The following is a 14193-nucleotide window of genomic DNA, read 5'->3' on the forward strand; positions in this document are numbered from 1 at the left end:
GACTCAGGGAGGCCACCACCGAGCGGAGAGATTCCATACTGAACTTTCAAACTCGCACAAAGCGGTTCAGAGCTTTCAAGTCCAGGATCGGATGTACCTTGCCCTCCTTTCTGGGCACAGTGAACAGATTCGAGTAAAACCCCCGAAACCTGTCCCGATGAGGCACCGGGACAATCACCCCCCGGGCAAGGAGGTCCTGCACCGCTCAATGCAGGTCTCGTAAACGCTCTGGGGTCAAATGAAGATTTGAGGGAAAGAATGTGTCCGCCGGCCGCGAAAGGGAATTCGATCTTGTATCCTGATCGAATGATTTCCTGAACCCACCGGTCCGGAATTTGGAGCAGCCAAGGTTGGAGGAAACCACGCAAATGTCCCCCCACCCCTGAAACGGATGAGGCGTCCCTTTAGGCAGAGGCGGACGGAGCCGCCGCACCGGCGTGGCCAGTCTTTTGCTTGCCCGTCCAGGGCTTTCTCTGGCCACCTTGGCCCTTGAAAGGTTTGCCCTTGTTCTGTGCCTTGAAGGCACGAAAGGACCCCTGATTGGGTTTAAAGGCGGGACCCCGCTTACCGCGAAAATACTTGTTCTTCGGATTTTGGGGCAACAAAGTGCTCTTGCCCCCAGTGACTCCTTTAACCAAAGTATCTAAGGCCTCACCAAAAAGGCGAGACCCTGCATAAGGAAAATCAACCACCGGTTTCCGTGATGTCTGGTCAGCCGACCAGCTCTTCAACCAGATCAGTCGACGGTTAAGTACCGCGACACTAGACAGGCGCGCAGCCAAAATGGGCCTCATTCAAGTCCGCATCGCACAAATACATGACCCCATGATGAATTTGGTCCACCATCTCCAGCGTAGCAGGGGGGGCAGAATCAGTCACGAGAGTACATCTAAGCACCTTAGTCCAATCCGCCACTGCCTGAGCCACCATGACACAGGCGAAAATAGGTTTTAGCATGGAACCTGCCACCATGTAAGCATGGCGGGCAAGAGACTCCAACCTCCTGTCCGTAGGATCCCGGAACACCGGGGTATCTTCAGTGGGAACCAGGGTAGCCTTGTTTAACACGGCCACAGTGTGATCCACCTGGGGAGCCACACACCAGCGCGAATCCATAGAAGACGCAAAGAGGTAAAGCAGTTGAAACAGTTTTGGCACCGTGAAAGGGCGTTTCAAACTGCGCCATTGTTCATTCACCGTTTGATGAAACTCAGCGGGGCAGGGAAAAACCTGCGCCGACTTGAGGGTCCTATGTGTACCAAAAGAGGACACAATGCCCGGAGGATGGGGCTCATCCTCCAAATGTAGTGTTTCTTTAACAGAAGAAATTAACGCATCCATAGCTGCGCGTTCTTCAGGCAATCCAGGGGGAGAATCATCTACCCCCCCTCCACCTCCGCCTCCCCCTGAGACCCTAGCGGGTCCAGAGAAGAGCGAGACCCCGAAAAGGGTACGCCACCCACAGCAAGCACATCACCTTCTGAATTAGAAGAGAAAGAGATCCTAGGCCTTTTCCTAGCAGCCCGTTCAGCCATCAGCACCTCCATGTTGGACACTAAAGTTGCCACCACAGCGGCCAAATTAGTCAGGGCGGGGGATTCAGCAGAACTGGGGTCCCCCACCAAGGCTGGGGGGAATTTGCTGTCCTGAGATTCCATTGTAGAAAAAAAAATTTCCAAGGTACTGGCCCTTTAAGAGCGCTGCGGTTGCTAAATAGACTGTGTACACAGACCCCCCGCAGGTACAAAACTGAGCCAGAAAGGATAAAACAGAGGAAAATGGAAAGGACAGTCTGCAGAGCCCCACAGAGTGTTACCACACAGATCGCTGCTCCAGAGGAAAAGGAAGTGAGGTCGCCAGAGACTGAACTTAATGCTGCAGGCTAAGGGAAAATGGCTGCCCATAGGAAGCAATGGGAGGCTTCGGCAAGATGGCTGCCGACATGTGCACAGAACGATCTATTGCCACACACAAGATGGCGTCGGAGGGCGCCAAAACCACTACATAGAAGCTGTGTAAAAAGCCCATAGTGAAGCCAGACATGCTGCCCACACCTAAAATGGCGGACCGCGCGGTTTTCACCCCGCAGCGGCCGCCGCACACACAGTCTGCACCTCCAAACACCGAAGTGACACAGGAGAGGGGCCCCCAAACACACACAGCGCCAGCAGTGCAAATAAAAAAGACCCCCGCAGGGATCGCATCAGGGAGCCCCACAAACGCACAGACATGAGGGGACACCAAAGCACACAGGACTGCCAACCCAGACAGAGGCCCCACACAGAGAGTACTTACCTGTACCGGATGGCGTGGGGTGCCTCTCATTAAACAGAAAGCCACTGCCCTCAGATGGCAGGGAAGGCCGTCAGCCAAAACGCAGGACACTGCAGCATGCGAATAAACCGCAGATGTGTCCAGTGAGGTAGCCACCTCACAGGCGGCATCCCTGCGAACAGAGATGGGTCGTTCGTAATGCCAGGGCGAACACATGGCTGAACGCTCGATGGCGGGCTGGGGATCCATCTGACCCTCTGCCCTGGAGAACCAGGGCAACCAGTCCGATTCCCAGCTCCGCAAAATCCATCTTCGTCCCTAGATCCGACTAAACGAAAGCTGACAAAATAAACCGCTAGTAAAGCAAAGAAAAAAAATGACATTCTTGCAAATAAAAAATCATAAAAAAAAAAAAGATTAGAAGGCTGAGACTGTAGCCCCAGCCCAGGGAAGCCTATCTACTCCTAACGCTAGGCAGAAGACAAACTGAGTTGGGATGGCTTATTGCAGGGGGGTATTGACCAGTGGGACAGCCCCCATGGGTGTGTCTATGTTAAATGCTTTTGTTTTTAACAAGTCTTATGCCTAGCTACTCCTGGGGAGAGGAAGTCAATACCCATTGGTGAAGACTGTATGAGTGGGCGGCGACTGTCGGAGGACGTAAAAGAAAAAAAAGATTTAAAGATCAGTTTCAGAACCTTTTCCGCCTTTAATATGACTTATCAACTGTAAAACTAGGGAAGTAAAAATAAAAAACTAAAGTGATATAATTGTATAGGTGTGCACACCCTTAAAACTAATACTTTGTTGAAGCACCTTTTGATTTTTTGACAGCACTCAAGTCTTTTTGGGTATCAGCACGGCACATCTTTAACTTATATTGGCAATATTTGCCAACTCTTCTTTGCAAAAACACTCCAAATCTGTCAGATTGCAAGGACATCTCCTGTGCACAGCCCTCTTCAGATCACCCCACAGATTTTCAATCAGATTCAGGTCTGGGCTCTGGCTGGGCCATTCCAAAACTTTAATCTTCTTCTGGTGAAGCCATTCTTTTGTTGATTTGGATGTATGCTTTGGGTCGTTGTCATGCTGAAAGATGCAGTTCCTCTTCATGTTCAGCTTTCTAGCAGAAGCCTGAAGGTTTTGTGCCAATATTGACTAGTGTTTGAAACTGTTCATAATTCCCTCCACCTTGACCAAGGCTACTGTTCCAGCTGAAGAAAAACAGTTCCAAAGCATTCACTGTGGTTAGTGTGTTCTTTTGGTGATGTGTAGTTTTGTTTTTGTACCAAACATCTTCTATCTTTTGGAATTATGGCCAAAGATGTTAACGTTGGTTTTCATCAGACCAGAGCACATTTTCCCACATGCTTTTGGGAGACTTCAGATGTGTTTTTGCAAAATTTAGGCGTGCTTGGATGTTTTTCTTCGTAAGAAAAGACTTCCGTCTTGCCACTCTACCCCATAGCCCAGACATATGAAGAATACGGGAGATTGTGGTCACATGTACCACACAGCCAGTACTTGCCAGATATTCCTGCAGCTCCTTTAATGTTGCTGTAGGCCTCCTGGCAGGCTCCCTGACCAGTTTTCTTCTCGTCTTTTTATCAATTTTGGAGGAAAGTCCAGTTTTTGTTAATGTCACTGTTGTGCTATATTTTCTCCACTTGATGACGACTGTCTTCACTGTGTTCCAGGGTATATCTAATGCCTTGGAAATTCTTTGTACCCTTCTCCTGACGGATACCTTTTAACAATGAGATCCCTCTGATGCCTTGGAAGCTCTCTGCAGACCATGGCTTTTGCTGTAGGATGTGACTAAGAAAATATCAGGAAAGACCTACTAGAACAGCTGAACTTTATTTGGGGGGTAAATCAGAGGCACTTTAAATGATGGCAGGTGTGTACTGACTCCTATTTTACATGAGTTTGAATGTGATTGCTTAATTCTGAACACAGCCTCATCCCCAGGTATAAGAGGGTGTGCGCACACTTATGAAACCACATTATTTTAGTCTTTAATTTTTACTTTTTATTTGTTCTATAGCAGGTGAACCTTTATCACTTACTCTTGAAGATCTGTGATCAGCTTCTCCTTGTTCTCAATCTCATCTCTCAGACTACTCAGCTGTTTCTGGTGGCTTTCCCGATGACTCTGAATCTGCTGCTCCACAGCATGCTAAGTGAGGAAAATACCACTTTAAATATTTTTGTTTTAATAAAACTTCACATTTAGTAAAAAGTAGCCTAAAAGACTCAACAACATACCTTAACTTCATTGGCAGTCTGTACTTTATTTAAGTGCTCCTTCTCCATTTCATGAACTTTTTCTAGAAAAAAATTAAAAAAAAAAAAAAAAAAAAATCAATTGCGTCCAGTAATGTCCCCTGGATTTCATCTGTAGCTGAAAGAGGCATGTTTTGGGGTTTCCATCCCAATATTGGGACCAACTACATAGAGGGTCAGTGACCTGGAACAATCATGCAGTCTGAAAAATATGAACTTCAGCCCAATGTGCTTGCGGTAAGTCACCCATTCATTGAATAATAAAGAATGTTTGGATGATAGGAGATTGCTTCTAAAGACAGCAATGGGCTTTTAATGCTAAGAATGTGTAGGACAAGCCCAATGTTTGAAAAGCTCTGAAAGGGGTATGTCTGTCTCCCCCCCCCCTAAAGGTATTATGAGACAATGCAAAATTAAGCCCCAAGTCAAACAAAGAATGTCTCTATAACATTAAAGTCTAACACATGCGAAAAAGTCATTTTGTAGCTTTGAAAAAGGGGGAAGAGTTAAAATGTCAGAATTTCCACCTCTGACCCCTAGAGGGAGATTTTCCCCTCACTGACAATCCTTATGGCACCCGTAGAAGTAATCAGGACGGGGAAGAGGGTGTGACTTGTGCTAGATTACAGCCATTGGTAATTGGAATCAAGCACAATGACTGAATTAGCCCAACTGAGTTCCTATCCAATGCTAAAGACCGCCACTGCCTAGCGGTGAGAATCTGTGCATAAACATCAATGATCACAGCTCTGCAAGGTTGTGCTATGCCCTGAAACCAGCACAGCTCATATCAGTAGGGCAATGGCAGCCTCCAGAATATGAGCTCTGTGATGATCGTGAATAAGTTCACTTTGTTGTACTTTAAAACTTAAAAGCAAGCAGATTCATGCCAAAATCTGAAAAGGTATGAATAAAAATAATTAGCACGCCCAGCCATAGTGCACTTTTACCTGCCCACATTGCCCCTCCCTGCTTTAATAAAATTCTTAGCAGGTTTTCTCGAATATCTGGTCTGAGGAGTTTCTAATGAATTTCAGAGATGGTTTATACAACTTAACACTATATAAAGCCCCACCCTGTGCCCGTAACTTGACAAGCTCTTCATTCAGCAAGTCCACGGATTCTTCCAACTGCCTCTTCTTATGCTCTACATTCTGTACATACTCTGTCAGGGACTTGATCTTTGCTTCATGCTATAAACAGACAACAACATTAGATATTCATAATATAGATCTGAAGTAATGCATTAACATATGTATTGCCTACCAACAGACACAGGTGCAGGAAACCTAGACCAATGGGTCACAATAAGTAGCATTTTTTTATTGCAAACTTTTTATTGGAAATAGACAATGCAATACAAGGATTTACAAAGTATAGCAGTGAAACAATTCTAGAGGTGAAACAATTCTACAGAGACCTAATATTTATATAAAAAGTGGAACTGCACTGCATCTGAGCATCACAAACCAAAAATGCCATTTAGTTCATTTTTTAAAATTCAAAGTAATCTCCCACATTCATCTATCTCTTCATGCTTTATTTTTCTGAGAAATCACTTTGAAAACCACCCTCTGGCATTTCTGGCAGTGGTCATCTTGAGTTGGCGCAGGTGAAATAACATTTACGTCCTGGAATTCATACGCCATTAGCTCAGGCATAGGCTGTGCTCAGAGCACTCCCTCCTCCTGAAGACACGTGGGATGTATGTATGTGGGATGTATTTGCTTAGGCATGGAAAACAGGAAGTAACTGAAGAAATGTAAACAAAGTTTAAAACAAGGAAATACGATATACCGGGAGTCTCCAAACCTTCTAAACAAAGGGCCAGTTTACAGTCTTTCAGACTTCATGAGGGCTGGACAGTGGCCAGTGGGAGTAGAAAAGGTGCCGACGTCAGTGGGAAAAAATAAATGTTTGTTTCAGTGGGAGTATTTGTGCCTCATTATTGGTGTAAGTGGGAGGAATTCTGTGCCCCATCATTAATGTCGTTGGGTCCCATCGTTTGTGTCATTGGGAGGAATTGTGCCCCAATATTGGTGTAAAGTGGGAGGAATTGCGCCCCATCGTTTATGTCATTGAGAGGAATTTTGCCCCATCATTACTGTCATTGGGAAGAATTGTGCCCTTTTGTTGGTGTCAGTTGGTGGAATTGTGCCCCAACATTAGAGTTATTGAGAAGAATTGTGCCCCATTCATTGGTGTCACTCGGGGTAATTATGCCCCATTGTTGGTATCGGGGGATGAAATAGTGCCCCAAGGGCCAGATAATAGCAAAGGGCCGCATCTGGCCCCTCCACAGTTTGGAGACCACTGCGATATATTATCCTATTTACTAATGCTTGTAGCATAAGGATTCAAAAAAGTCCATGTTGATTGAATGAGTGAAGTTCTGCTTTAAGGATAACTTTACCCAATGCGGATAGTTCAGTTCTCTATACAACTGCTGACATGTTATCTCACACCTGGCTTTCATTTAACAGACTACAGTAGTGATATACACAGAAAAACAGTTAACAGAAATTACTACTAGGAGATCAACAAGACTAGGCCATTCATTTACAACCTTCTGGAAGGCCAGTTATTGTGTTAAAATCATGTTCAGCACAGATAGGATACTTATGTTGTTTCTCTCTCTCTCCCAGTCTAAGTTCTGCTGTACAGGGGATTGCAAGAAGCTGATACCAGGTCAGAGTTGGGTCCTTACAATGCTTGCATTAAAAGTAAACATTCAAAAATGTATTAATAGATAAGCAGCTGCATTAACTTGTGCTTTTTCTAACTACCTAGAGTTCAAATTCAAAAAACCATATGTGCAGCGTCCATGCCTCAGTTGGAGTTTTATTACTTGACTTCTATCTAGCCATGGTACACAATACCTTTTTAAAACACCCATTACCCACGCGTGGGTTGCGGAACTCACCTGAGAGATGCGGAGCTGACATGCAGCGAGCTCTTTCTCATTCTCCTCCATTTTCTTATTGCTCTCAGACTGGGTGCCCTCCAGCTGCTTGCAGCGCTTTACCATGCTCTTCACCTCGGATTTCATCTTGCTGATGTACAGTCTGGCCACTGTGAACTCTTCGTCAATCATGCCACTCACTTCAGGTTGCTAACAGGAGAAAGCAGGCTGTGAGATATTTGCTTATGGCTTGGCAAAGGTTTATTTAATTTGGACAAATGGACCAAAAAGTAGTATTCACAAATCGGCTTACAGATAACCAGTCAAGTGAAAAGCAGGGTGCACTGGTCACCTCAATTAAACCAAGTGACAGATTAAAAATATTAACACAAACAACATTTTTGAATTGGTGGCTCCTTTTTTAGATGTAGCATTCCATATGGAGTTAAAAAAAAAAATTAATCCCCCACACAAAAATTGCTAGTTGATTACACCCAAGTTTCTTGACAGCCCAACTCCAGGCAAAAACTAAATATTCCAGTGCCAGCACTGCAAGGGTTAAGTGCTTGTGTTGGCCAGGGGATAAGAGAAAGTCTTATACTCAACGGATCCCCGACTCTCTGACAATGGGTACTCCCCAATGATCAAGCGGTGGACTGTGCTTGGTGTCTTCATGTCCAAAGCAGGTCTATGAAGCCTGCTCTGGGCTTGACATCATCAAGAACAGTCCACCGCTCAAGACCGCTAGAGCGCACAGGTGCTGGAGATGCAGGAACCTGTGTTCAGCTTGAAGGATCAAAGGATCAGGGAAGTATATATCTCCCTTCATCTCTCCCCTAGATAAAAAGAACCAATTAACCTTTGCAATGCAAACACGGGTCCACTGCAAAGTAAACTTTTTCTTTGCCCAGAGTTTAGCTTTAATACATCCAAGCATCCGCTAGACCTAATAGCTACCCCTGGTGCCCAATAATGGCATCTACAGTCACGGGGCAAAGGCTGTCTTAGCCAACTTGTAAACATGCCCTGATATGAAAATTTTATTTAAATAGTTGCATGTAATAAGGATATGTTAGTGTAAATGATACAATTTTTTCTGTTACACTAATAACTAAAATAAAGACCCTTTCTTCTGCTGGTCCCACAATCAATGTTAAGGCACTAGGCCAGCCTTTCTCAACCGGTGTGCCCCGGCACACTAGTGTGCCACCAGAGGTCCTCAGGTGTGCTGCAGGATCATGGGAGAGAAGGGCTGTCAGATGAGCCCGATCTCTCGATCCTCTGCTGTACATCGGCATTGTGAGGAAGCTCCAACAGCCTCAGCAAGGTGAAAGTAAAGGGGGGGGAGAGTGTGTTGTGCTCTCTGCTTCCCCCTACAGTGCAGCACCCGGCCTCTGTGAGGAAAGGTATTGTATTAGAACTTTTAAAGTTTGAATATGTGTATATATATATATATATATATATATATATATATATATATATATATATATATATATATATATATATATATATATATATATATGTGTGTACACATGTGCATGTGGGTGTGTCTGTGTGTTTGCACATGTGTTTGAATGTGTGTGTGCATGTATACATGTGTTTGTATTTGTATATGTGTGTGTGTGTGTGTGCGCGCGCGCGCATGTGTCCATGTGGGTGTTCATGTATACATGTGTATGCATGTGTGTGCATTTGTATGTGTGTGTGTTTGTGCATGCGTCTGTATGTATATGCATGTGTGTTTGTACATTTTTGTGTGTGTGTGTGTATGTGTTTGGATCACTTTTCAGAGGCATTTGGCAGGTGGTAAAGAGGCAATATGTTGCTTCTCACCTCCTGTTTTAAGCCCGGAAATGCAGCACCGCCACACCGCAGCCATGCACACAGTGGCAGTGTGGTTGCAGTGCAGCCTCATTCCCCCTGGGTATACCTCCAGCTGCAGCCACCTCATGTGTACATCCCCAGATGCTGCCTCTGCAGCTAAAGGGGGAGCAGCTGAGGGTAGTAAAGACAGCTCAACCATGTGGTTTTACTGCCCCTCCAACCTGACATGTGAACAAGCCCTGTGTGGATGTGTGCTGCGTGTAGGGCTTCCCTACCAGCAGAAATGCAGGGAAAGAAGTCCCTGACCCTTTTTTTAAACTTGTGCCGCACCCAAAGCACCCCAATGTTTGCTAAAGTGTGGGGTGCCATTAAGAATTAATGGCACACCTAAAGAGCAGAGCATTTGTCTGTGTGTCAGGAACGAGCACGAGTCTTCGTGCAATACACAGTGTTCTGCAATACACAGTAACGTGAATCAAACCTTGGGCAGGGGTGCCTCAAGACTGAAAATACTTTTCAAGGGCGTCCCGACTGAAAAAAGGTTAAGAAACACTGCACTAGGCACACTGTCTGCCAAGGCTCCTGGAGGATTCTGGCATTGCCAGCATAGCACCCAGGATTAGTGGAGGAGGGGGGGTAGGATGAGGGACAGATAAAAGGGGGGTGCCTGACAGTAAGGAGGGGAAGCCAGGGGTCCGACCATCCCAAGGAGGGGCCCACGTCCACCCCAAAACCCTCCAGGGGGAGAGTGGGACAGCTACTTACCATATAAGGAACCAGGCGGGCACTGCTCCAGACAGAACTCCTTCGCCATCAAAATGGGGGGGGCTGAGGGCCAGGAGGAATGCTGCGACTTGGGCCAAGACCCAGTTGTATGCGACCTCGTGAGAAGTTTAGCTCCCAGGCCAGCCCCCGTCCAGTCGGGCTACGTCGCGGGCCAAACTAGCGAGGAGCTGAGGTCTGCACGCGCTCGCTAGCCAGACAGGGGTGACCACTGGATCTAGATTATCCAGCCCGTCGCCCAGTCCGGCAGTTGATTGTAGATCTCACAGGGTAAAAAAAAACAAAACCAGGAGAAAAAATTTCTATCTAAAAGAAAAAATTTTGCCTGGACCAGAGATCCCAGCAAGTAACTAGATCCTTACTCCTGAGTAGGCCAGATTATTTTTCTGCCTAGTGTCCTACTCCTGTAGAGGGCAGTATAATGCAATGGTTATGAAGATAAGGAGCTGTGTCCATCAATGAACGCAAGAGAAAATTAGTTAAGTGAGGATGTATCGGAGCAAGGAAGGGCCTGCAAAAAGCATACTGAGAGCAGGGAACGTTTGCATTATTAATATTTACTAAATACATTGAAGAAAGGCAGACAAGTTACCTTGGAATCATTATTTCCTACTGCGATACCAATTTCGGCAAGATCTTTCAGTAAAGAGGTCATCATTTCTGTAGCTCGTTTCTTTTGATGGTTGGTCATTTCTTTAAGTTTTTGGAGTTCAGAGTCTAAGCTGCTAAGAATAACCTAAAAATAAAAACAGGTATACAAAAGGTCAACTTGTGGAGCGATTCTCCGCCTAATCACAATGCTATAACTTAGCAGACAGGAACTGAGCTAGGAATCAATACTTTCAGAGGACACGTTGCCAGATGGCTCAATTATGGCTCTCTCCATTTTTGTCATTAGATGCACGAGTTTTCCTAGAATCTTAAAGTGATAAAACACCTTTTTTTTTTTTTTTTTTTTTTTTAAATGAAAACAAACCTGTCTATACTTAACTGCTCTGTGCAATGCTTTTGCACAGAGCAGCCCCGATTCCTCTTCTTCTGGGGCTCCCCACCGGTGCTCCAGGCACCTCCTCTTCGGCAGGGGCCCCCATGGAAACTGGCTTTCCATGGGGGCACACGTGCATGCTCGCTCCTGAGCCCCCCGTGTCAAAGCATTTGATTGACAGCAGGCCCATGAGGAGGGAGACAACGGCGGGAGACGCTGCTCTCTTGCACATCGCTGGATTGGATCGGGGAGAGGGAGAGGCTGTGGGAGAGCTCCAGCACAGTTTTTTCCACCTTAATGCATAGAATGCATTAAGGTGAAAAACCTTAAAGGCTTTAGAACCACTCTAATGCCTGCTGGCTTTTTTAGACAACTAAAAAGGATAATCCCCTAAACAGAATGCAGGGTATTGAAGTGTATACATGCAGCAAGCTGGTCCCCACCCTCCAACTCGGCTTTTTGTATCTGTATTTAGTGCCACTCACCACTCTTAAGCACAGCACACACTCCATTAACTTTCTAAACCGTAAAAGCACTTTGGAATGCCCGAGTCCTTCAAAAAAATTTGCCATTTGGGGATCATAGAATTTTTAAAAGCGTTGTAAAGGCTAACTTTTTTAAATTAAACAAACATTTTATACTTACCTGCTCTGTGCATAATATTGCACAGAGCCGCCCCTTACCAAGTTGTGTGCACACGTGCGGGTGAACTTCAAAGCTGGGCGTGTACACACACACACAAGGCTTGGGTGCACCCCCCTCTCAGGATTTGATTGACAGCAGCAGGAGCCAATGGCTCTCGCTGCCATCAGTGCAGCTTCTGGGGAGAGGGGAGAGAATAGCTACAGCCGGGCAGTGCTGGATCAATACAGGAAACAGGTGTGGTGTGTGGTGGTCGGCACAGCAAGTGCTAAAAGTTTTTTTACCTTAACGCAAGGAAAGCATTAAGGTGAAAAATATTTTAACTTTAGAACTGCTTTAGGTAGCTACAGCTTGTGTTAATAGCAAATGTTTTTAAAGTAACTAAAAGAGGGCTGAATTGAAGGCAAATTAACTACTTCTCCGGGAAGATTTTACCCCCTTCATGACCAGGTCATTTTTGTTTGCTATTCGGCACTGTGCTACTTCTACTGGCGATACATCGGTCATGCAACACAGAACCCAAACAAAATGTATATAGTTTTTTATAAACAAAAAAAGACAGTACATTTTTTGGTGGCGATCAATGGCTTATAATGAGACTGCAATAGTACAGCGGGAAATCTGACACTGAGTGGAACTGCCACTGGCATTACCACTGCCATTAATATAGAGCTCAGGGCTAAACATATACACTGTCACTTTACTGACACTGGCTGGGAAGCGGTTAAATATGTGCCCAACTGTGTAATGTGTGCTGCTTTTACTAGATCTCTACATTTTTTTTATCCCTGCTTTGCAGGGATGAGAAACACAGATTGTTCCCGGTGTAGAGCCCTGTGTTGAATGTCAACAGAGAGCTCTGGACTGTGAATGTACGGGCATGAATCATTAGCCAGGACTTGCTGACAGACTCCCGCCAAGTACAATCACAGCGGGAGCAAGCCGGGGGGGTGCGCCCTAATCCCGGAACCTCATCTGTAGTACAATGCGGACAGTCTTTAGGTGGTAAAATGTTTCTTCCCTTCAGGTTAACGAATTTTTTTTTCATTTTGGGATATTCAAGAAAAAATAGAAAACATGTCTGATTTGGAGACCCTCAATGTAATAAAAAAATACATACATATTAAAATGTTAACTCTTACTGGCAAGTAAGCAACAAGTACATTCTGTAAAACTAAACAGCCTAATGAGAGCTGCAGAATTGGTTGGTATTTCCTCAATGTTGCCACATAAAAGGGGGAATTCCTCCTAAAGCATGTTAAATTAGCTACAAATATCATTTAACCCAACCTTGATAAACCAAGACACCTTCTGAACCTCACCGATTTCTGACTAAGCTCTTCACTAAGAATCTCATACTCTTTAGCTTTGTCTTCTACTTCCTGAGACTTCTGATCGTAGTTGACAGCCAGTTCCTCCAGGGCCTGCAGGACTTCTTTCACTTCCTCTTTGGAGGCATCATTTTCAGCTTGTAGGCGGTTTAATTCAGCCTGCATGTTATCCTGATCCCGCCTTGTGGAGGCCAGAAGCTGAGAGATAAATATTCTTTAAAACTAATACATAAACATAGAATATATAGGACATTCACGTAAAACACAAGCATGAATTCACATATGTAATAATCTTTCAAGAAAGAGGCGGAAAGGAGGGAGGCAGTATGAAAGATGTACGATGGGATATGGACAGACAGGTTAAAGGAGAAGTTATGAAAGTGGAGATCATGGAAACAGCAGCCCGCTTCTCCAGAGGAAGCCTTGTATTAATCAATAAAAATACAAGGTTTTCTCTGAATAGTAGAGAAGCACTCAGCCCGACACACAGTGCTGCATACTGTAAGTAGCTGTGATGTTAATCTTGAATGATACCGTACATACAGCCTTCGAATAACGCTTAAAAGATCTTCATGTTTCTGTACAACAGCTTACCTCTTCTTGATCCAACATTTGTTGCTTCAGTTTTTCTACTAACTGACTCTGCTGATTAATCTCTTCATCCTGCAAGTTAAAAAAATGTTCAAATGAAGATGCTGCAAGACAAACATGAAATGTTCTAAACACAGCAGCAAGAATGTCAGCCAACTTGACATTTTCAGTACTTCGAGACAATTAGAAGAGGGACAACTGTAGGGAGAAGTCTGATTTTCTCTATTAAAATGGTGGTGATCCTAGGAAAAAATGCCCCTGCCCCTTTTAAGGCATAATATATAGCATAGTGTTTATGTAGTGTCATTTATTCCATTCTACAATTAAACAGGGGAAGACAGGAATAGGCAGAATCAACCAGGTATTGTACAAACTGACCGTGTTGATCATGGCTGCTGATCCCCGATACCATGGTCAGTTTACGTGCCTCCGTCATCCTGCTCTCTCCTCAGCATCTCTGCATCTCCCCTCGCCCCTCCCGCTCTCCTGTCTTTTCTGTAGTCTGTTGAGAGCCGATCTCCTCCTCACCCCTCCCCTCGCCTCTCATTCCTGTATAATTCTATTCTCTGCAG

The 14193-nt window shown here is 45.0% G+C and overlaps 1 protein-coding gene across 1 annotated transcript in view; it reads right to left on the reverse strand.

The window, feature by feature from the left end:
* KIF5B (kinesin family member 5B) overlaps window positions 1-14193 on the reverse strand; it is a 115532-nt gene that overhangs the window by 18360 nt on the left and 82979 nt on the right. Inside the window, exons 13-19 of the mRNA XM_082259193.1 lie at window positions 13625-13693; window positions 13022-13228; window positions 10665-10808; window positions 7487-7675; window positions 5639-5756; window positions 4546-4607; window positions 4347-4456 (exon numbers count right to left, since the gene is read on the reverse strand). Of these exons, the coding sequence (XP_082115319.1) occupies window positions 4347-4456; window positions 4546-4607; window positions 5639-5756; window positions 7487-7675; window positions 10665-10808; window positions 13022-13228; window positions 13625-13693 (899 nt within the window). The remainder of the gene's footprint in view (window positions 1-4346; window positions 4457-4545; window positions 4608-5638; window positions 5757-7486; window positions 7676-10664; window positions 10809-13021; window positions 13229-13624; window positions 13694-14193) is intronic.

The sequence above is a fragment of the Pelophylax lessonae genome, assembly GCF_965119305.1.
Source record: "Pelophylax lessonae genome assembly, chromosome: 5".
In the NCBI taxonomy this organism is placed as follows: Eukaryota; Metazoa; Chordata; class Amphibia; order Anura; family Ranidae; genus Pelophylax; species Pelophylax lessonae.